Genomic DNA, 23,746 nt, shown 5'->3' with positions numbered 1-23,746 from the left:
TCCTGCAACAAATGGGAAAAAAAAGGAACCCTTTCATCACCGACCTGGACCCCCCCCCCCCCCCCCCCCCCAAGACCCTAACCCTAACCTGAACCTGCCACTACCACAGCCTTCACTTCAAAAACACAGGGTGTTAATTTGTTAATTTTAGCTGGAATTAGTGTCTTTTACTGAGGTAGCTATTTCTTTAAAAACCAAAAAAACCAGGTTTGAACCCATGTTTGTCTGCTGGTGGTTTTAATGGGACTGTTTTTGTCAGAAAATAAAAGGAGAATCAAGGAAAAGAAAGAAAACAAAACAAAGGTGACCACAATAACAACAACAACCAAAAGCACAACAGCTCTGACATGGGCGGAGTGGAAGGTGTGGTCTGGGGGGGGGTGGGGGTGGGGGGGCAGAAGGACAGAGACAAACATGGCGTTTAGTTTCACCGTTTATTCATCAACACCTGAAACGTGTACAAAGCAGTTTGGGTTGGACTGTCCGTTCATTCTGTCACCTGTTGGTTCTGGAACTCCACACAGACACAGGCCTGGGCTGGTTTGGGGGGGGGCAGTGGGGGGGCATTTACACTTTACAGAAGCATATATTATTTTCTTGTTGCCAGTGAAACAAAATGTCTTCTCTACAGGATCCTTGGTGTTGTGATGGTAAAAAACAAACAAAAAAGTCAAGAGTCAGAAACAAAAAAAAAAAAGTAGTGGTCCCGAACACGATGACGATGAGGACGTTTGTCACATCAGCGCCATCTGGTGGAAGTGCAGGTTTTAGGCGGGGGGGGTCGGATGGTTCAGGAAAATGGCATCGGAAAAAATGGTAATGGTGGGTTTTTTAAAAAGAGAGATGACTGCTAGAAAAAAATCAAACACGCACGCGCACACACAACAATTTCAAGTCCAGATTTCTCTTTTTACAAGAAACAGACAGGTCCGACTTCAAGGCCAAACTCTTGGTCTGGAGCGCCCACGTCCATAGGAGCCACGTCGATGATGGGCAGGCGAGACGTTTTCGTCGTCTTGTAGTCGATGACCGTCTTACCCCATGAACCGGTGTGTGACTGAAGGACAGAGGACAAAGGAAATGTTAGAACAGTAAAGAAAATTAAAAAAAAGAAAAGGAAACGTTAGCATCGCTACAGAAACGGGGGAGATCACACTCTAGGTTCCAATAGTTTAGTTTGATTTAGTTTGGACTTTTTTATTCTCTATTTCAGTTTGTTTTATTTCATTTTTAGAGCAGGTTTGGTCGTTCCCTCCTCCAGGAGGGTTAGTGATCACTTTGTTTGTGTGTGTGTGTGTGTGTGTGTGTGTGTTTGTTTGTTTGTTTTCATCTTCAGTGTAAAACTCTTCCACCCATCTTTCCCAGATCTTCCCCACAGATAGGCCTAGGCCCTGGGACCAACCCAGTCCATTTTGGTCCCAGTAGGACAAAGTTCAAGGTCACAGCAAGGTCACAACATCTACAGTTTTCCAAAATTCATTAAAGAAAAAAAAAAAAATTCCAATCAACTCCGATTCTCCTCCAGTTGGATCCACCTGTAGCTTAGAACCATCTCTTGTATGTGGAACTAAATTGTCCACATCCACTGTGGAATGTGGACTCTGTGGACATTTACACTGAACACTGAAAATCCCATTTCCCACACATTTAAAATTAGAACTCAACTAATATTGATGTGAATTGAATCTAATTGGACAGACACATGACTGGGACCAGATTCAACTGTTTCTGTGAATGGAACAACCTGGAAACTGTTGGATTTAAACAGAAACAGTGGATCCACACATGCACAGAGTTCAGGGTGAAGGAGGAGCTCTGAGTTCTGAACACTGGTTTATTCTACACTGAACAAAAATATAAATCCAACACTTAGTTTTTGCTCCATTTTTCACGAGCTGAACTCATAGATCTAACACTTTTTCTGTGTTCACACAAGGTTTATTTCTGTCAAATCTTGTTCCTAAACGTGTCTGTGTTCGTGAACACTTGTCCTTTGATAATCCCTCCACCTCACAGCTGTGTCAGATCCAGATGCTGATTGGACAGCAGGATTATTGCATAGCTGTGCCTTAGGATGGACACAATAAAAGGAAGGCCACTGTAAAACACTGTTACTGTACTGGCTGGTCCAGGGGGGTCAGATAAAACCAGTCAGTATTTGGTGTGACCTCCATTTTCCTTACACGGTCTTCTTCATGAATTCTCTGAAACCCTTTTGCAGATGGCTGATGGTCCAGAAATGAACATTCAGTTCAGACAGGAGCTCTGCTGGACAGTCCTGAAGTCACATGACCACTGCATATTCCATCTGTGGGATGAAAGACCCTGGACAGTGGTGTCCATGGTCCACTACAGACCCTGAACAGTGGTGTCCATGGTCCACTACAGACCCTGGACAGTGGTGTCCATGGTCCACTACAGACCCTGGTCAGTGGTGTCAGACCCTGGACAGTGGTGTCCATGGTCCACTACAGACCCTGGTCAGTGGTGTCAGACCCTGGACAGTGGTGTCCATGGTCCACTACAGACCCTGGTCAGTGGTGTCCTGTGTTTCCTGTGTGTGCGTCCTCACCGTGCATCCGTCCTCCAGGACGCTGTAGGTGAAGCGGCTGTTGCCCTCGGCTCTGATCTCGATCTCGTTGGAGCCCTGGAGCAGCAGGGCCTTCTTCAGGTTCCCTGCCGAGGCGTCCATGTAGGCCACACTGTTCTTACAGTGGTAGGTGATGTTCTGGGACGCCTCAGTGGACATGAGACGAAGGAAGGTCAGCTGGATGTTCACATCCTCTGGCTGAGATGCCTCACTGCCATACTCGAACTGGAAAGAAGGAGAAGAAAAGAAAAGACTGTAACTGTGAGGTCTGGAGAAGAGAAAGAAAAGACTGGAACTGAGGTCTGGAGAAGAAAAAGAAAAGAAAAGAAAAGAAAAGAAAAGACTGTAACTGTGAGGTCTGGAGAAGAAAAAGAAAAGACTGGAACTGAGGTCTGGAGAAGAAAAAGAAAAGACTGGAACTGAGGTCTGGAGAAGAAGAAGAAAAGACTGGAACTGAGGTCTGGAGAAGAAAAAGAAAAGAAAAGAAAAGAAAAGAAAAGAAAAGACTGTAACTGTGAGGTCTGGAGAAGAAAAAGAAAAGACTGGAACTGAGGTCTGGAGAAGAAAAAGAAAAGACTGGAACTGAGGTCTGGAGAAGAAGAAGAAAAGACTGGAACTGAGGTCTGGAGAAGAAAAGGAAAATAAAAGAAAAGACTGTAACTGAGGTCTGGAGAAGAAGAAGAAAAGACTGGAACTGAGGTCTGGAGAAGAAAAGGAAAATAAAAGAAAAGACTGTAACTGTGAGGTCTGGAGAAGAAAAAGAAAAGACTGGAACTGAGGTCTGGAGAAGAAAAAGAAAAGAAAAGAAAAGACTGTAACTGTGAGGTCTGGAGAAGAAAAAGAAAAGACTGGAACTGAGGTCTGGAGAAGAAAAAGAAAAGAAAAGAAAAGACTGTAACTGTGAGGTCTGGAGAAGAAAAAGAAAAGACTGGAACTGAGGTCTGGAGAAGAAAAAGAAAAGACTGGAACTGAGGTCTGGAGAAGAAGAAGAAAAGACTGGAACTGAGGTCTGGAGAAGAAAAGGAAAATAAAAGAAAAGACTGTAACTGTGAGGTCTGGAGAAGAAAAAGAAAAGACTGGAACTGAGGTCTGGAGAAGAAAAAGAAAAGACTGGAACTGAGGTCTGGAGAAGAAAAAGAAAAGAAAAGAAAAGAAAAGACTGTAACTGTGAGGTCTGGAGAAGAAAAAGAAAAGACTGGAACTGAGGTCTGGAGAAGAAAAAGAAAAGAAAAGAAAAGACTGTAACTGTGAGGTCTGGAGAAGAAAAAGAAAAGACTGGAACTGAGGTCTGGAGAAGAAAAAGAAAAGACTGGAACTGAGGTCTGGAGAAGAAAAAGAAAAGAAAAGAAAGACTGTAACTGTGAGGTCTGGAGAAGAAAAAGAAAAGACTGGAACTGAGGTCTGGAGAAGAGAAAGAAAAGACTGGAACTGAGGTCTGGAGAAGAAAAAGAAAAGACTGGAACTGAGGTCTGGAGAAGAAAAAGAAAGACTGGAACTGAGGTCTGGAGAAGAGAAAGAAAAGAAAAGGACTAACTGTGAGGTCTGGAGAAGAAAAGAAAAGAAAAGACTGAACTGTGAGGTCGGGAGAAGAAAAAGAAAAGACTGGAACTGAGGTCTGGAGAAGAAAAAGAAAAGACTGGAACTGAGGTCTGGAGAAGAAAAAGAAAAGAAAAGAAAAGAAAAGACTGTAACTGTGAGGTCTGGAGAAGAAAAAGAAAAGACTGGAACTGAGGTCTGGAGAAGAGAAAGAAAAGACTGGAACTGAGGTCTGGAGAAGAAAAAGAAAAGACTGGAACTGAGGTCTGGAGAAGAAAAAGAAAAGACTGGAACTGAGGTCTGGAGAAGAGAAAGAAAAGAAAAGACTAACTGTGAGGTCTGGAGAAGAAAAAGAAAAGAAAAGACTGGAACTGTGAGGTCTGGAGAAGAAAAAGAAAAGACTGGAACTGAGGTCTGGAGAAGAGAAAGAAAAGAAAAGACTGGAACTGTGAGGTCTGGAGAAGAAAAAGAAAAGAAGACTAACTGTGAAGTCTGGAGAAGAAAAAGAAAAGAAAAGACTGTAACTGTGAGGTCTGGAGAAGAAAAAGAAAAGACTGGAACTGAGGTCTGGAGAAGAAAAAGAAAAGAAAAGACTGGAACTGAGGTCTGGAGAAGAAAAAGAACAATGAAAATGAAGAAGAGTGAAATAGATGTAAACTACAGAGGACCCCCCAGAGGACAGACGTGTGGACAGAAGCAGTTGTACTCAGGTGTGCAGTTGTACTCAGGTGTGCAGGTGTACTCAGGTGTGCAGGTGTACTCAGGTGTGCAGTTGTACTCAGGTGTGCAGGTGTACTCAGGTGTGCAGGTGTACTCAGGTGTGCAGGTGTACTCAGGTGTGCAGGTGTACTCAGGTGTGCAGGTGTACCTGGAAGCCGTCGTTCATGGTCTCTCCGAACCACACGTGCTTCTTCTCTTTGCTGTTCTTGCTCATGTACCAGTTCTTCTTGGCCACCTCAGGTTGAGTCGCTGAGACGCAGGTCTCTCCGGTGTCCATGTTGCAGTAGACCTTGATGGCGTCCTGAGTGCAGCCCTGGTCTGGGTCGATCCAGTACTCGCCTGAGACCAAGGAACACACATGACGTTCACAGACGCACAAACACTGGCCGTCTCAGTCATCCTAAATGTTACCATCTCCCGTTAAACCGTCCACCCATCTATCCTTAAACCGTCCACCCATCTATCCTTAAACTGTCCACCCATCTATCCTTAAACTGTCCACCCATCTCCCCTTAAACTGTCCACCCATCTCCCCTTAAACCGTCCACCCATCTCCCCTTAAAACCGTCCATCCATCTATCCTTAAACCGTCCACCTATCTCCCCTTAAACCGTCCACCCATCTCCCCTTAAACTGTCCACCCATCTACCCCTAAACTGTCCACCCATCTCCCCTTAAACCGTCCACCCATCTCCCCTTAAACCGTCCACCCATCTATCCTTAAACCGTCCACCCATCTCCCCTTAAACCGTCCATCCATCTATCCTTAAACCGTCCACCCATCTCCCCTTAAACCATCCACCCATCTCCCCTTAAACTGTCCACCCATCTACCACTAAACCGTCCACCCATCTACCCTTAAACCGTCCACCCATCTACCCCTAAACTGTCCACCCATCTCCCCTTAAACCGTCCACCCATCTCCCCTTAAACCGTCCACCCATCTATCCTTAAACCGTCCACCCATCTCCCCTTAAACCGTCCACCCATCTCCCCTTAAACCGTCCACCCATCTCCCCTTAAACCGTCCACCCATCTATCCTTAAACCGTCCACCCATCTCCCCTTAAACCGTCCACCCATCTCCCCTTAAACTGTCCACCCATCTACCCCTAAACTGTCCACCCATCTACCCCTAAACTGTCCACCCATCTACCCTTAAACTGTACACACATCTATCCTTAAACTGCACACCCATCTACCCTTAAACCGTCCACCCATCTACCCTTAAACCGTCCACCCATCTACCCTTAAACCGTCCATCCATCTATCCTTTAACCGTCCACCCATCTACCCTTAAACCGTCTACCCATCTCCCCTTAAACTGTACACACATCTATCCTTAAACTGTACACCCATCTACCCTTAAACCGTCCACCCATCTATCCTTAAACCGTCCACCCATCTCCCCTTAAACCGTCCACCCATCTCCCCTTAAACCGTCCACCCATCTCCCCTTAAACCGTCCACCCATCTATCCTTAAACCGTCCACCCATCTCCCCTTAAACGTCCACCCATCTCCCCTTAAACTGTCCACCCATCTACCCCTAAACTGTCCACCCATCTACCCTTAAACTGTACACACATCTATCCTTAAACTGCACACCCATCTACCCTTAAACTGTCCACCCATCTACCCTTAAACCGTCCACCCATCTACCCTTAAACCGTCCACCCATCTACCCTTAAACCGTCCACACATCTACCCTTAAACCGTCCATCCATCTATCCTTAAACCGTCCACCCATCTCCCCTTAAACTGTACACACATCTATCCTTAAACTGTACACCCATCTACCCTTAAACCGTCCCACTGCTCCAGCCTAAACCCTCACCGCTCTTCCAGTCGGGGTGGCACATCTTCAGGTCCCTGCAGGTTCTGGCTGGGTTCTTGCGGGTTCCGTCGGGGCTGCGGATCTGCTCGATCTGCTGGCTCAGGCTCTTCAGGGTTGTGTCCACCTCCAGGTCACGGTCACGCAGAACGTTAGCGTCGTCGGCGCGGTACATACGGAAGGGATCGGGGGCCTTCTCCTGAGGCTGGGAAATGAAGCCCAGGTCGAATCCGCCACCGGGGGCGCCAGGTGCTCCAGGGGGTCCAGGAGGTCCAGGGGGACCCTAGGGTTAGGAGGGAAAACAGGAAGACCAGAGCTGAGTATTCCACCAGCGCTCAGGCTGATCTACAGTCCTTGCGCAGATGGACTGGGGTTTTTGAGCAGAACGAAGCCTTACAGCAGGTCCCATTTCTCCAGAGCGTCCTCGAGGTCCAGGAGGTCCGGTGGTCCAGGCAGACCGGTCATACCATCCTTACCAGCAGAACCAGCAGCTCCAGAAGGACCCTGGAAACAGCACAAAAAAACACGTCTCATCTCCGAAGGACAACGTCGCTCCGTACTCAGACACACAAAGCAAATGCAGAACATGCTAAAGCCCTGGTCCAACATTTAGAACTCACTCTAGGTCCAGCAGGTCCAGCAGTACCAGCAGGTCCCTGTTCCCCAGCGGGTCCCTATGGGTTCACAGACACATAAAGGCGGTGAATGTCAAAAATGTACTCAGTGTGGTTCAGATGTGTTAGTCCTGGGTTTAAAGTCACGTACAGCAGGTCCAGGGGGTCCTTGCATTCCAGTGAATCCTCGGTGTCCCTTCATGCCTCTCTCACCAGCCTCTCCGGTCTCTCCTTTGTCTCCACGGAGTCCAGGAGCTCCCTGTTCGGATGAAGAGTTAATGCCTCCGTCTGGTACTTAGTTACATATAGATTCTATTTGTAATGCTAATGTTGTGACTTACAGCAGGGCCACGAGGTCCAGCAGGGCCAGCAGCACCAGCAGGTCCAGCAGGGCCCTGAAACCGACAAAGATTAGATTAAAGTCAGGATTATGGAGTTTCTTATCTGATAATATTAAAAAAAAAAAAAAAAAAAAAAGAGAGAGGGAAAGTCAGCCGGTGGGTTTGGTGACTCACAGTCTCTCCACGGTCACCAGACTTTCCAGCAGGTCCAACGGGTCCAGGGGCACCAGGGGGTCCAGGGGCACCGGGGGCTCCGGCAGCACCGCCCTCTCCACGGTCTCCCTAAAATACAAAGTCAATCTGAAGTCAAATCTGTGTAGGAAAAGTCGAATCAGATCCAATAAAATATCGTCCTTCAGGATGCTCGTAAATGTGTCACATGTCAAGGAGCCGATTACTTGTGTATCTTCAACTGGAGGCTGAGGCTTCAATGTTCCTGTCAGTTTTATTTTCAACAGATCTGCAGCTCAGTTAGAAAACATCCACCGCAGCATTCAGCCAAAGCCAAAGAATGGGCCGTGTGCTGGTGAACAGTCTGTGTATGAGCATACGGAAGAAAACGTCCTCCAAAAGGGAGCTACGAACTAATGTCAGCCAACTATGAACAGCACAAATATGCTGATTCAAATAAACTGTTGGTAGTTACCGCCACCAGGAGGTAATGTGATTACTTTATGTGTTTGTTTGTCAGCAAGATAATTCAAAAAGTTATGGATGGATTTGAATTTTCAGGAAATGTTGATACTGGCACAAAGAACAAATGATTAAATTTGTCATTTGAACAAATGATGGGGGGGGGTGATCTGCCTTTGGTTTAGGCCTGTGTTCTCTGAGTGCTTTTCTAGTTGTCAGCTGTTTTGAACTAAGGCTAAAAGAGTCATAAGTTCTGTTTATCACAGAATCTAAAATAACAGACACAGATGAATGATGTGAATGTAGTCGACTACTCCTGAAATGTATTCTGTAATCTAATCCTGCCCCAGCCCTCCCCTTCCTGAGCCAAGGCCTACAGTGGTGTTGTGGGCTGACCTTGGGTCCAGCAGGTCCATCCCGTCCAGCAGCTCCCTCGTTACCTGGGGCTCCCTAAAACACACACAGCAGCAGGAACAGTGGGTTAGGCTTACGGGAACCAGGTTCACACCTACGTCCACAGGGATAACCAGGAAACGCTTCTTACCTCACGTCCAGCCTCTCCAGGGGCTCCAGCCAGTCCAGGGGGTCCCATTGGTCCAGGAGGTCCACGTTCACCACCAGGGCCAACTGATCCTGGTTTTCCGGCCTCTCCCTGTGGGTTAGGGTTAGGGTTAGGGTTAGGGTTCGGGGGACCCCTTTAGTCAGTTCAGCTCTAATGTGGGCTGATCTGTTGTGAGCGTCTGAAGGAACTGGGACAGTGAACTCACCACAGGTCCAGGCAGTCCAGGGAAACCTCGCTCTCCTCTCTGTCCAGGCAGACCAACAATACCACGCTGTCCAGCAATACCCTGAGGTCCAGGCAGACCAGGACTACCCTGGAAGGGGGACACACAGACAGGTTGGATAAGATGTACAGAGGTGGGCAAAGCACAGCTAAGGACCAGTTAGAAAAATGAAGACCAGTCATCCTTTTGGTTCTTCTAAGTCAGAGGTGTCAAACTCATGTTAGTTCAGTTCCACATTCAGCTCAATTTGATCTGCAGTGGACCCAACCAGTCAAATAAGAACAGAATAATATAGAAATAAGGTCAACTCCAAACTATTCTCCAGCGAAACAAGTAAATTTACATTATGAACAGGTTTACATCTACAAACTGTCCTTTCAAAAGATGTGAATTACATGAACAAACTGATCAAATAAGTGTAATTTTAACACTATTCTGCCTCAGTTTATCATTTACACATGTTCATTAGTGGATCTACAAACACACAAAACATTTAAGAACAGGCAGAATATTGGTAAAATTGAAAAAAAAAACAAAAAAAAAAACTCTTAAGGCATTTCAGGTTCTTATTTTAATCCAGGTTATTCACATTTTTCGCGAAATTATACTTTGTTTTAGTGTAAATACATGAAAATATTTACATTTACAAAGAGTTGTCATTATTTCTATGTTCTTATGATAGTATTTGACTGATCTGACCCACTGCAGATTGAATTGGTCTGAATGTGGAACCTGAAATAAAAGGATTGTTCATATCTTCAGTGTAATTTTTGCATTTCATAAATTCATCCCAGGGCCGGACTGGACCCTTCGGTGGGCCGGATTTGGTCCCCCGGGACACATGTTTGACACCTGTGGTCTAACTGATGCGATTAATTCCATTAAGATAAGACAAGATAAGATAATTTATTGTCATTATACAGAATGTACAATGAAATTCAGGTGCACTATCAGGATACGGACACATAAATAGCATAGTAATAAATAGTAATAATAGCTATAAAATATAGAATAAAACAAAATATAAAAAAAAATATGCATCACTCACATGTCAACATCCCTCACACATCCACCCCCTTCTTTATCACACAGCAGTATGTCTCACACACACACATTAGAAATCAGACTACTATTTATTGATGAATTATACAGAATTATAGTAATTAAAGGATTCCATAGTGGAGGTGAACTTACAGTGGCACCGTCAGCACCGGGGTTACCCTTCTCTCCAGCAGCTCCTGGGGGTCCGGCGGCACCGACCTCACCGGGGCGTCCAGCAGGTCCGGTCTCACCACGGTTTCCTTTGGCTCCCTCCTTACCAACAGGTCCAGCGGGTCCAGGAGGTCCAGGGTTACCCTATGGAGTCAAAGACACATTTGGATCATTTAAAAGTCCAACTGTAGTCATACCGTAGGACAAATTACAAATAATTAAAAAAAAAAAAATAGGGAAAAAAAAAACGTACAGAGGGGCCGGGAGGTCCAACTCTGCCAGCAGCACCAGGGAAACCAGTAGCACCCTGAGAACAGAGACACAAAACATGGATCAGTCCAGTCACAGCAGGTCAAATACACATGATCAAGACTTCCCCAGTGTTTTTATTCCTCTTTAGGCATGAAAAAAAACTATGTGACTGAAATTTTTTTAGTGAACCTATTTTTCATGGAGTTCCAAAAATGCCCACTCAGATGGACACCATGCGTTTAATTTTTGAAGCAAAGAAACATGCATTTACTGACAAACTGTGTGAAAACTATGACAAAAAATATTTTTAGTGCTGCTAATCTGATGTTTTCTCACATTTTAACATATTATAATACTAGTTATTACTCAGATAATATGTAAAAAAAAAACTAACAACTTTTTGTTTACAGTCTAATAACAATTAGCAATTGACTTACACTCATACATGTTAGTGCAGATCAGGTTTATCAATAACAGAAAAGTTACAGTAATGGTCTGAATGTCAGTGTAAAGGATGCTCTATAAGTGTCCACTGTGTTGGCTGATATGGAACTAAAACAACAAAACCCATGAATATACAAGAGAACAGCTTTGAACAGCTGTCCACTGGAGTGACCACTGGAGTGACCACTGTGCATGAAAGGGTTACAGAGTCCCTGCTCTGCTTTCTTATGACTGTATCATCACTTCTTTGTGGTCAAAAGCACTGAGACCCCAGATCTGGACACTAGTTTAGGTCATTCTCCTGATACAGACAGTGTGATGACTTACAGGAGGTCCGGCGGCTCCGCGGGCTCCCTTAGGTCCGGTGTTTCCAACAGGACCCTGACAGGACACAGCACAAGACAAGTTCACAAGAACCGCTACAACTACAAACACCAAGAACTCACTGATATTAGTCATTTTCCTTTACTTTAATTATAAATATCTTTTCCAAACCTGGGGTCCAGGGGCACCAGTAGCTCCAGCAGGGCCGGGGGGACCGGCATCTCCCTTAGCACCGTTATCTCCAGCCTCTCCCTTAGCACCAGCCGCTCCATCAGCACCCTAAAGTGTATAAAGGTGAGAAAGGAGAACGGTCAGTCAAACCAAACCACAAACATGAAGGACAGAAGACAAAAGAGTTATGAAAAAGTCACGTACAGGAGGTCCAGCGAATCCAGCAGGTCCAGGTGGTCCGGACTCTCCACGCTCACCCTAAGGAACAGGAAGAAGATTCAAAGATTCAGCCCCAGACTTTAAAAATCACAGGTCAAATATTGTACCTCCACAGCTGTGAGCACAGCGGCCGAAATGCTGGGAAAGCTACAAAAACCATATCCCAGATGATGGTGTAAGAGGCCTTCTGATCGGCCTGGACACACAGGTACTCACAGGGGCACCACGAGCTCCGGCAGGTCCAACGGGTCCGGCAGCACCGGGCTCTCCCTTGTCTCCGCTGGGTCCAGCAGGTCCAGGAAGTCCAATAGGTCCAGTCAAACCACGGGGACCATCCTTACCAGGAGCTCCATCTGCACCTTTGGCTCCTTGGTCACCCTGGAATATAGACATAAAGGGCAATGAAACCCTGGATCCTGTAAACCCTGGATCCTGTAAACACTGGATCCTGTAACCACTGGATCCTGTAAACCCTGGATCCTGTAAACACTGGATCCTGTAACCACTGGATCCTGTAACCACTGGATCCTGTAAACCCTGGATCCTGTAAACACTGGATCCTGTAACCACTGGATCCTGTAAACACTGGATCCTGTAAACCCTGGATCCTGTAAACACTGGATCCTGTAAACCCTGGATCCTGTAAACCCTGGATCCTGTAAACACTGGATCCTGTAACCACTGGATCCTGTAAACCCTGGATCCTGTAAACACTGGATCCTGTAACCACTGGATCCTGTAAACCCTGGATCCTGTAAACCCTGGATCCTGTAAACACTGGATCCTGTAAACCCTGGATCCTGTAAACACTGGATCCTGTAACCACTGGATCCTGTAACCACTGGATCCTGTCCAACTAAGAGGATTTGGAGGGTGAGGCTAAACCCAGACCAGTGGTTCTCAGTCTTTTTCTGAGCGGACGAAAAACCCCCAGGCCCCCCCTCAACCCCGCAACAACACAGTAACAGTGGTGAAATTACAACTTTTAATGAAAGAAACATCAATATCGTAACAATACTTTTGGATTTTTCTTGAATAATTTTCTGTTCAAATTAAAAATAGCTTAGATTTTTGCTTGAATAATACAAATAATCTCAACCAGACTGCTCCCTGAGACAATTTTTTCCGAATAAAAATAGGAAATGGGCAATTATCTTACAACTATGACAATAAAGTTAGGGTTTTTTTTTAGAACAACGAGCAAATGTTGGTAACAAAGATGAACATTTGAACAATATCAGTTCCTGCAATGAGCCTGTTTCCATTGAACACCTCCGAACATTCAAGTACAAACTGTACAAACACACAAACACTGCATGTTTCTTTTCCAGTCCAGTCCTTGTCCATTCTCCAAACCTAAACTCTATGTCTAATCACAGATCACCATGGCAGTAGATTTGTTTGTTGTACGTCCCTAAAATGAGTCCAGGTGCTCAAATGCTAAAACATTAGTTCCACCTGCTACGTGTTCAAACTTGAAGAAAAAAAAAAAAAAAACACCCAGGAGTGATTCCATGACCCCCATGGCAAGCCTTCGCACCCCCCAGTTTGACAAACACTGACCTAGACAGACAGCACCCTTAAGACTATAATTTAGAACACAGCAATGATAAAATAAGAATGATGTTCTTCATTCTGGTGATGGCCCTCTAAGGTCAAAGGTCACGTCATTAGCAGTAAATGACAGAACCTGCTAAACTACTCTGTGACTCCCTGGTGTCATGATTTTAGAAGTACTGGACTCACTCTGTCTCCTCTGAGTCCTGGAAGACAGCGGCACCACGTTCACCAGGCATTCCCTGCAGTCCAGGAGGACCCTGAGCTCCAGGAGCACCAGGGGCTCCAGCATCTCCTGAGGTTGAAGAAGAAAAAAAAAGGACAAGGATGACACAAGAAAGAAGAAAAAAAGGAAAAGGATTACACACAAGAAAGACAGAACCAGATCTGTTCCTGTGTTTCTGACGGTCACACAGGACAGTGGGCATGTCTGTCTACAGTTCTTTTCTTGGAACAGATTTTACCTTAGCACCGTCGTTTCCAGCAGATCCGGGGGCTCCACGAGCTCCGGCAGGTCCAATAGCACCAGGAGCACCACGCTCACCAGGGAATCCTCTGTCGCCCTGGGAGAAGACGTGGCAACAAAGTCAGATTAAACCTGTACTGGACAAATGTAGAGAATCTTATTTCTGGCTGTGAACCACTTCCTATGAACTGATGGATGATATCCACCAAAATCCAGTTACAATGCTGTGTGTATTCTCCAAATCTATCATTAGCCTGTTAGCATTAGCGTGACAGCGTTGACTCAAATAGTCCGTTCAGTTCTCTTTGTTGTGGTAGTCTCAGTTTAGACCTAAAATAATATTTGTATTTGTTCCATGTGAGTGTGTTCAGGTGATGACACATGACTTACTCTAGCTCCAGCAGCTCCTGGGGCTCCAGCCTCACCGGGCAGACCCTAGACAAACACAAAAGAAGACAAAGAGGCAGGTAAGTATAGCAACTTGAATTTCCTAAACCCATCAGCATAAGCAGAGTGTTTATTTGAGTCTGAACTGGATCAGTACCTGCTCTCCAGGTTTGCCAGTCTCACCAATAGCACCCTGGGGTCCTGGAAGACCCTGGAATCCAGGAGGTCCAGCAGGTCCCTGCTCACCCCTCTCACCAGCAGGACCCTGAGGATGAGGAAATGACAAAGAGGACTTAGAAGGACTGACACATCCTTTGAGTTTGGAGTTCCACACAGACTCCTGAACGTGAGGCTCTGGTCTGAGTGTGTTTGTACTCACAGCGGGGCCAGCAGGACCCTGAGCGCCGACGTCACCGTCCTTTCCAGGGCACCCTGGGCAGACAAACAGCAGCTTTTTACACACAGGACTGGGATATGCTACACAAAATCAACCCAATCCAGTAAACTGAAGTCCACTTACAACGGGGGCCGGTGGGTCCCATCACTCCTCTCTCTCCGGTTTTCCACCCTCACCCTAAACACAGACGAACAAACGGGTCAGAATGTGGAGGTGGACCTCTGCAGGTCATCAGCCCACTGGGGCTCAGATGGGTTACTTACAGCGGCTCCCTTGGGTCCGGGGAATCCCATAACTCCAGGCTGGCCTCTGGCTCCGACGGGGCCAGGGGTCCGGGGCGGCCATCTTGTCCAGGGGCTCCCTAAAGACGAGTGTTCATCGAAAATTACATCAAGTAATCATCAAACTAGCGCCGTACGATGACATTTTCTGGACTGAACATTGACTTACAGCAGCTCCCAACTTGCCATCAGGTCCGGGGCTACCGGGGCTACCAGTCATACCCTAAAGGTCAGAGGTCAGAAGGAGGTCAGAACACTGAATAAATGAAGTCACAGACAGTTGTACTTCGAACATTAGCAGAGACGCTCACCTTAGCTCCGGGCAAACCAGGCTCTCCAGTGCGACCGGGCTCACCAGTGTTACCTTTAGCTCCGACAGCACCAGGGGCACCACGCTCACCAGTGGCACCCTACGGCAGGCAGAGTAAAAGAAACAAGACAAAACAACCAGGGAGAGAGTGGAAAACAACGGACAAATGAGCATATGGTAACAGCTCCAGATATTATTGATATACATTTAGAGGTGAAGAGCCAAAACGCTCGGGCATGTGTGTGTTTGACTGACCTTGGGTCCAGCAGGGCCGTCAGAACCAGGGAAACCACGACCACCAGGGGCACCCTGCACACAAAAACACACACTAGATTTAGCCTCCACTTCAACAGACCACGATGAGCAAACATACACCTTCACTAGGGATGGAACCACATGAACATTTAATATGACAATCACTGTGACCAAAATTATCACAGTTATCATTTTTATCACAGTATTATTGAAACTGTGCTCAAAATGTTCAAAAAGTACTAATATACACACTGAAATAATTTCACCAAGTTATATTTAAAAATAAAATAAATAAAATAAAATAATTGGTGCAATGTCCCTTCTGTGTCAGAAATATTCAAATATTAACCCTTAGTGGTCTGAGTCTATTTTGTCCGTTTTTCAGTCCTTTGACTTTACCTTTATATACTATAGAAACAAATGTTTACTATACCCATGTTTGGGATCTGTTTTTTCAGCACAACTTCATCTAGATCATCTGTCGATTATTTTTTTCACTTTAACCTACTATAAAATTCAAAAAGAAAATATAAAAATTCAATTTGAAAATATATATAATTTATTGCATAAATAACACACAGATGTTTAACGAACCTTTTCACAGACTTTAAAAGTGAATATTGGTTCCAAATATTAGGTATAGAAAATTAAAATTGTAATGAATTAAAACTGTACTCAAATATTTGACATAAAAGCAGATCTTTACATAGGGTTTTCTCCCCTAAAGTGCCGTAATCAAACACGATTAACATGAGAATTAGAAATGGTAATACTAACCGTCTGTGATTTTACTGCCGTTAATCATTATACTGGTAATGGTTCCATCCCTAACCTACACCATGTAAGACTATTGTTGTGACTGGTGTGGGTTTGTTTTTTTGTCCAGCAGAGGGCACTAGAGCCCTAAACCTAAGCCTAACCCTATGCAGCAGAACCTCATATTTGTTCATGTACTTTAAAAACAATGACCTTCTAGTATTTACTGCAGACGAACACACCGTTTGTGTCAGCGTCAAAATAAATGTGTGATTCTTAAATTCCTTGCATCAGTCAAATAATGATGAAAAACCTCTGAATTTACTTGCCAGTCTTGGTTAAAAAGACAAACTCTATAAACTAAATTTGTACTTGAATATAATCACGTTTAGCAGTTAAAGCGGCTCCTTTATTCTATTTCTGTCTTTATCCATTCCTCTTCTGTTATGGTATAATTCAGTTATAAATGGAAGGGCGGTGCCTACTCTTTCTCCGGGGGCTCCACGGGCTCCGGCAGCTCCAGGTTCTCCTCTGGCTCCTCTTTTACCTTCCTCACCAGGAGGTCCTGGTGGTCCCTGAACTCCTGTGGCCCCCTGAACAACACAAACAGAAAAAGATGGTAGATGAAGGATCTTTAACAGTTGGAGTCCATTCAGGTGTGTTCTGTGCAGACTGGGGTGAACCTACAGCCTCTCCTTTAGCACCGGCTCTCCCTTTGGCTCCTGGGGCTCCAACCTCACCCTGAAGAACACAAGTACACAACAAATTACACACCACAACAACAACGACAACAACAAAGAATCCAGTTAATGATTCTCAAGTTTCATTTTCATTTCATTTTTATTCATTTATTCCAATCTAAATGCTTGGACAGGAGCAGGATGAAGAACATTTCTATACCTGCCCTTTTCTTCAAACATCTGCTTCCATCAGATAAGTTACCGTTACAGTTATTACAGTAAAAAAACGTTTACATGACAGTCAATACAAATAAAACAAATCCAACATCCATAAGTTAATTATTTCATTACATGCTTTTATAAAACTTCTCTATTCTTTCCTTATACAACTTCTTAAACTGATAAATATTTGTGCAGCTCTTCTCTTCCACTTTCTGACACCCACAACACAAATACACATTTTCTTCACATTAGTTTGAACCCTTTTCTGTTTCAAATTAAACCTCCTTTTATGTTCTTCATCCTGTCATACTAAAACAAATAATCTCTGCAAATTTGCAAAAGTCCGTTTCTCGCTCTAAACACAATCAACCATGTCCTTAATTCAGCTAACTCTGTAAAACTGAAACAATCCTGATTTAATAAACTCATTTGCATGTTCCCTGAAGTTAACATTAGACATGATTCTTTTTGCTCTTTTCTGTCATAAAAAAACTGGCTTTGTGTTCCTCATATATGTGTTGGCCCAAACTTCAATACAAGAACTCAAATATGGCAGAATAAGTCAACAATATCAAATCCTCATTGCTTTATAATCCAACACATATTTTGCTTTACTCAATACAGAAATATTTTTAGACACTTTTTTTTTTTTTTTTTTACATAAGCAGTAAGTGGCTTCCATGTTAATTTATGGTCCACTAGTCATGTGAGACCACTACAAATGATCAGGTCCATTGAAAAACCCCTCAAAATGACAAAATCACAGATTAGTTGGTCACTCACAGTGTTACCCTTGGGTCCGGGGGCACCGCCAGCACCCTGAGGTCCAGGAGGTCCACGTGGTCCAGGAAAACCAGGAGCTCCAGCCACTCCAGCAGCGCCCTGCAGAGGGCAGCACACCACAACAGTACAGTCACATGACGCTGTGGTGGGTGTTCACGCCCACTTTGGCCCCGATGTCAACTTTTAACCCACAGACGAAATCCAAACCTCAGCTCCAACTCCAACAACGACTGGAGTTGGTAAAAACAAACCTAGCTAAGGAATGACCGAATATCCAAGAATGACTGGACTGAATCAAGGTTCCAATAGTTTTGGATTTTTCATTCTAGTTTAGTTTTATTTAGTTTGGATTTTTTTTTTTCTCTAATTCAGTTCATTTAAATTCGTTAAATAGGTTTTATTAGTTTTCATTTTTTTCTAAATGCTTAGTTTTAGTTTAGTTGTAGTTTAGTTGTAGTTCAGTTGTAGTTCAGTTGTAGTTTAGTTGTAGTTCAGTTGTAGTTCAGTGGTCTCTTTTCTCTTCTTCTCTGTGCTCCTATTCAAATCAATCCCAGACAGGACTCTGCTGCTTTAGTCTCCATGTTTCCAGGTAGAGTGGGGACCAGAAGACGACTGGAAACCACAAGTGAACACAAGTGACGGACCAAAAAGTGTCGTATGGTGACAGCACAGAAAACTGAGGGAGGGAAATGAATCGATTTCGTATCAATCTGACATTGACAAAAGATGAAAACGAAGGGAATTTTATCCATAAATTTTACATGTTTTAGTTAATTTTGTAAACACACAATACATTTTAAGTTATGTTTTTTTTTTCTTTGAATTATAGTTTTTATTTATTTCAGTTAATGAAAATGTTTTTACAATTGTAGTTTTTGTCATTTCATTAGTTTTCATTAACGATAATAACCTTGAACTGAATATCCAAGAATGATTGGACCGAATACCATAAGTTCAGTAAATAATGTCCAAGGACAAAATAATGACCTAAATATTAATGACTAAATCCCCATTTCATCAGTTGTAATTTAAAACCCTTTAGTAAAGTCAGTGTTGTAGATACTCAGATACTCACAGGGGCTCCCTTTGCTCCAGCAGCTCCATCAGCTCCAGGTTACCCTAAGAACACGGGGGGGGTAAACCGTTAAATCAGGATCTGAGTGCTGAAGCTTTTGCATCAAAAAGGATTAAAGTTAGGGTCAGGGTTAGGGTTAGGGTTACTCACAGAGGGTTAGAGTTAGAGTTACGGTACTCACAGAGGGTTAGAGTTAGGTTAGGGTACTCACAGAGGGTTAGAGTTAGGGGTTAGGTACTCACAGAGGGTTAGAGTTAGGGTTAGGGTACTCACAGAGGGTTAGAGTTAGAGTTACGGTACTCACAGAGGGTTAGAGTTAGGGTTAGGGAACTCACAGAGGGTTAGAGTTAGGGTTAGGGAACTCACAGAGGGTCAGGGTTAGGGTTAGGGTACTCACAGAGGGTTAGAGTTAGAGTTACGGTACTCACAGAGGGGTTAGAAGTTAGGGTTAGGGAACTCACAGAGGGTTAGAGTTAGGGTTAGGGTACTCACAGAGGGTTAGAGTTAGGGTTAGGGTACTCACAGAGGGTAGAGTTAGGGTTAGGTACTCACAGAGGGTTAGAGTTAGAGTTACGGTACTCACAGAGGGTTAGAGTTAGGGTTAGGGAACTCACAGAGGGTTAGAGTTAGGGTTAGGGAACTCACAGAGGGTTAGAGTTAGGGTTAGGGTACTCACAGAGGGTTAGAGTTAGGGTTAGGGTACTCACAGAGGGTTAGGGTTAGGGTACTCACAGAGGGTTAGAGTTAGGGTTAGGGAACTCACAGAGGGTCAGGGTTAGGGTTAGGGTACTCACAGAGGGTTAGAGTTAGGGTTAGGGAACTCACAGAGGGTCAGGGTTAGGGTTAGGGTACTCACAGAGGGTTAGAGTTAGGGTTAGGGAACTCACAGAGGGTTAGAGTTAGGGTTAGGGTACTCACAGAGGGTTAGATTAGGGTTAGGGAACTCACAGAGGGGTTAGAGTTAGGGTTAGGGTACTCACAGAGGGTTAGAGTTAGGGTTAGGGTACTCACAGAGGGTTAGAGTTAGGGTACTCACAGAGGGTTAGAGTTAGGGTTAGGGAACTCACAGAGGGTCAGGGTTAGGGGTTAGGGTACTCACAGAGGGTTAGAGTTAGGGTTAGGGAACTCACAGAGGGTTAGAGTTAGGGTTAGGGTACTCACAGAGGGTTAGGGTTAGGGTACTCACAGAGGGTTAGAGTTAGGGTTAGGGAACTCACAGAGGGGTCAGGGTTAGGGTTAGGGTACTCACAGAGGGTTAGAGTTAGGGTTATGGGAACTCACAGAGGGTTAGAGTTAGGGTTAGGGTACTCACAGAGGGTTAGAGTTAGAGTTACGGTACTCACAGAGGGTTAGAGTTAGGGTTAGGGTACTCACAGAGGGTCAGGGTTAGGGTACTCACAGAGGGTTAGAGTTAGGGTTAGGGTACTCACAGAGGGTTAGAGTTAAGGTTAGGGTACTCACAGAGGGTTAGAGTTAGGGTTAGGGGTACTCACAGAGGGTTAGAGTTAGGGTAGGGAACTCACAGAGGGTCAGGGTTAGGGTTAGGGTACTCACAGAGGGTTAGAGTTAAGGTTAGGGTACTCACAGAGGGTTAGAGTTAGGGTTAGGGTACTCACAGAGGGTTAGAGTTAGGGTTAGGGAACTCACAGAGGGTCAGGGTTAGGGTTAGGGTACTCACAGAGGGTCAGGGTTAGGGTACTCACAGAGGGTTAGAGTTAGGGTTAGGGTACTCACAGAGGGTTAGAGTTAGGGTTAGGGTACTCACAGAGGGTTAGAGTTAGGGTTAGGGTACTCACAGAGGGTTAGAGTTAGGGTTAGGGAACTCACAGAGGGTCAGGGTTAGGGTTAGGGTACTCACAGAGGGTCAGGGTTAGGGTACTCACAGAGGGTTAGAGTTAGGGTTAGGGTACTCACAGAGGGTTAGAGTTAGGGTTAGGGTACTCACAGAGGTTAGAGTTAGGGTTAGGGTACTCACAGAGGGTTAGAGTTAGGGTTAGGGTACTCACAGAGGGTTAGAGTTAGGGTTAGGGGTACTCACAGAGCGGTTAGAGTTAGGGTTGAGGTACTCACAGAGGGTTAGAGTTAGGGTTAGGGAACTCACAGAGGGTCAGGGTTAGGTACTCACAGAGGGTTAGAGTTAGGGTAGGGTACTCACAGAGGTCCAGCGGGGCCAGCAGGTCCAGGTTACCGGGCTCACCACGGGCACCGCAGGGCCTTCAGGTCCACGAGCACCCTGAGCTCCGACTTCACCCTGAGTAGAAGAAACAAAAAAGCACAGATCAGATCAGAACGGAACACTCATGTGTTGGACTATGGAGGATGGATGACAGAGGAATAAACCTGGACTGTAAATGTCCAAACAGGTCTGTGTTGAAGGTAAATACTGGTGGGTCCAGAAGTACCTTAGCTCCAGGACCACCAGGGAATCCAGGAGGTCCAGCAGGGCCAGTGGGACCCTGGAAACACACAAAGACACACAGACTCAGATAAAGGACTGGAACATCCTACAAAAAGACTGGAACATCCTACAAAAAGACTGGAACATCCTACAAAAAGACTGGAATATCCTACAAAAAGACTGGAACATCCTACAAAAAGACTGGAACATCCTACAAAAAGACTGGAACATCCTACAAAAACACTGAAACATCCTACAAAAAGACTGGAACATCCTACAAAAAGACTGGAACATCCTACAAAAAGACTGGAACATCCTACAAAAACACTGAAACATCCTACAAAAACACTGAAACATCCTACAAAAACACTGAAACATCCTACAAAAAGAGTGGAATCTGTACAGAAAGTGGGATCTGGGACAAGCATTGACCCCACTGGGGAGCTACATGAAGAACATCTGAACAGAGCTGATCCGGTTCTGAACAGAGCTGATCCGGGTCTGAGGAGAGCTGATCCGGGTCTGACTAGAGCTGATCAGGTTCTGAACAGAGCTGATCTGGTTCTAAGGCTCTCAAAGGGAACACACAAACCTCTGCGTACATCCCATGTATATGTAGACTGTATGTTACTACACAAACACCAGCATGGACCACCTGCTCAAATAGCCCCTGTTTTACCCACACTTCTGGAACTGGCCAATGCCTTTGAACGTTCTAAAATATACACACAGGTCCATGATGTGAGTCCAAAACCTGAACCCAAAACAGAGTCCTGTGTGTTTGTAGGGAAATGACTGAAGGATACTCACAGGAGGTCCAGCAGCACCGCAGCACCATCGTTACCACGAGCTCCCTGACATACAGGAGGATGAGGATGGACTGGTTAGATAAAGGTTAGATAAATATATGTATATATATATATATATATATATATATATATAATATAATATATATATATAATATATATATATATATATATATATGTGTGTGTATATGTGTGTGTGTGTGTGTGTGTGAGGGGGGGGTGGTACTTACAGCAGCTCCAGTAGCACCAGTACGACCTCTCTCACCAGGGAGACCACGAGGGTCCCTGACAAACACAAACACATGGACATACATGTACTTAGATACAAACTGAGACTGACACTCACTAGTACTCAGACTACTTGTACTAGTGTTTGTACTCCTACTAGTACTCGTACTCCTACTTGTACTGGAACTCTTACTTGTACTAGTACTCACCATAGCACCAGGGGTTCCGTTCTCACCAGGGGCTCCAGACTCTCCCCTAAAACACACACAGAATGTTAAGGTTATGACTAAATCAACCATGGATTTGAAGTGTTAGTAAAGGAACCACAGCTGCAGTTACCAGGAGGGTAGGGTCAGGGTCAGAAAAAACAAAACAAAAATTGTTAAAAAAAAATAAAATAAAATAATTGGTGCAATGTCCCTTCTGTTGCAGAAAACATTCCAATATTAACCCTTAGTGGTCTGAGCCTGTTTGTCTGTTTTTTCAGTCCTTTTGATTTGGCCTTTATATACTATAGAAACAAAATGTTTACTATACCCATGTTTGGGATCTGTTTTTTCAGCACAACTTCATCTATATCATCTGTCTATTATTTTTTCACTACTATTCTATATCTTATACTATATACTTTCATTACTATAAAAACATAAAAGGGAGAGAAAAAAAAATATATATATATAAGATATATATATATATATATAATATATATATATATATATATATATATATATATATATATAAAATCTGATTTGAAAAATGTATATAATTTATTGCATAAATAACACACAGATGTTTAATGAACCTTTTCACAGACTTAAAAGTGAATATTGGTTCCAAATATTAGGTATAGAAATTAAATTGTAATAAATTCAAACTATACTCAAATATTTTGACATTAAAGCAGATCTTCCATAGGGTTTTTTTCCTCTAAAGTGCGATAATCAACACAGTTATCACGAGAATTAGAATTAAACGCTAATACTAACCGTCTGTGATTCTACCACTGTTTATTGTTCTACGGTAATCGTTACATCCCTAATTAGTTCTAACTAATATTGAATCAGCTGTTTGAGTGAAGGCCAAGTCCAAAAATAGTCCTTCTGCTGATCCTTCTCTGGTCCTTCTGCTCGTGCTTTCTGCTAGTCCTTCTGCTAGTCCTTCTGCTGGCCTTCTGCTGGTCCTTCTGCTGGTCTTCTGCTAGTCCTTCTCTGGTTCTTTCTGCTAGTCCTTCTGCTAGTCCTTCTGCTGGTTCTTTCTGCTAGTCCTTCTACTAGTCCTTCTGCTAGTCCTTCTGCTGGTTCTTTCTGCTAGTCCTTCTGCTAGTCCTTCTGCTGGTTCTTCTGCTAGTCCTTCTACTAGTCCTTCTGCTAGTCCTTCTGCTGGTTCTTTCTGCTAGTCCTTCTGCTGGTTCTTTCTGCTAGTCCTTCTGCTAGTCCTTCTGCTGGTTCTTTCTGCTAGTCCTTCTGCTAGTC

At 44.3% G+C, this 23,746-nt stretch overlaps 1 protein-coding gene across 1 annotated transcript in view; it reads right to left on the bottom strand.

The window, feature by feature from the left end:
• Window positions 1-415: 415 nt before the first annotated feature.
• Window positions 416-23,746, bottom strand: part of LOC115415944 (collagen alpha-1(I) chain-like) — a 39,577-nt gene continuing 16,246 nt past the window's right edge. The window contains 44 exon segments of the mRNA XM_030129626.1: window positions 416-1,057; window positions 2,573-2,815; window positions 4,995-5,185; window positions 6,682-6,961; window positions 7,076-7,122; window positions 7,125-7,182; window positions 7,299-7,352; window positions 7,444-7,551; window positions 7,634-7,687; window positions 7,808-7,915; window positions 8,663-8,716; window positions 8,811-8,918; window positions 9,034-9,141; window positions 10,246-10,407; window positions 10,517-10,570; window positions 11,287-11,340; window positions 11,455-11,562; window positions 11,659-11,712; window positions 11,890-12,051; window positions 13,420-13,445; window positions 13,448-13,526; window positions 13,695-13,793; window positions 14,087-14,131; window positions 14,241-14,348; window positions 14,463-14,515; window positions 14,604-14,639; window positions 14,642-14,657; window positions 14,744-14,811; window positions 14,814-14,841; window positions 14,931-14,984; window positions 15,073-15,171; window positions 15,327-15,380; window positions 16,568-16,675; window positions 16,770-16,823; window positions 17,768-17,866; window positions 18,843-18,891; window positions 21,001-21,028; window positions 21,031-21,051; window positions 21,054-21,093; window positions 21,245-21,298; window positions 22,051-22,070; window positions 22,073-22,094; window positions 22,277-22,331; window positions 22,484-22,528. Coding sequence (XP_029985486.1) covers window positions 911-1,057; window positions 2,573-2,815; window positions 4,995-5,185; window positions 6,682-6,961; window positions 7,076-7,122; window positions 7,125-7,182; window positions 7,299-7,352; window positions 7,444-7,551; window positions 7,634-7,687; window positions 7,808-7,915; window positions 8,663-8,716; window positions 8,811-8,918; window positions 9,034-9,141; window positions 10,246-10,407; window positions 10,517-10,570; window positions 11,287-11,340; window positions 11,455-11,562; window positions 11,659-11,712; window positions 11,890-12,051; window positions 13,420-13,445; window positions 13,448-13,526; window positions 13,695-13,793; window positions 14,087-14,131; window positions 14,241-14,348; window positions 14,463-14,515; window positions 14,604-14,639; window positions 14,642-14,657; window positions 14,744-14,811; window positions 14,814-14,841; window positions 14,931-14,984; window positions 15,073-15,171; window positions 15,327-15,380; window positions 16,568-16,675; window positions 16,770-16,823; window positions 17,768-17,866; window positions 18,843-18,891; window positions 21,001-21,028; window positions 21,031-21,051; window positions 21,054-21,093; window positions 21,245-21,298; window positions 22,051-22,070; window positions 22,073-22,094; window positions 22,277-22,331; window positions 22,484-22,528 — 3,514 coding nt within the window. The 3' untranslated portion in view covers window positions 416-910.

Source organism: Sphaeramia orbicularis, unplaced genomic scaffold (genome assembly GCF_902148855.1).
Source record: "Sphaeramia orbicularis unplaced genomic scaffold, fSphaOr1.1, whole genome shotgun sequence".
Taxonomy (NCBI): domain Eukaryota; kingdom Metazoa; phylum Chordata; class Actinopteri; order Kurtiformes; family Apogonidae; genus Sphaeramia; species Sphaeramia orbicularis.
This window is presented reverse-complemented; position numbering and strand designations above follow the sequence as displayed.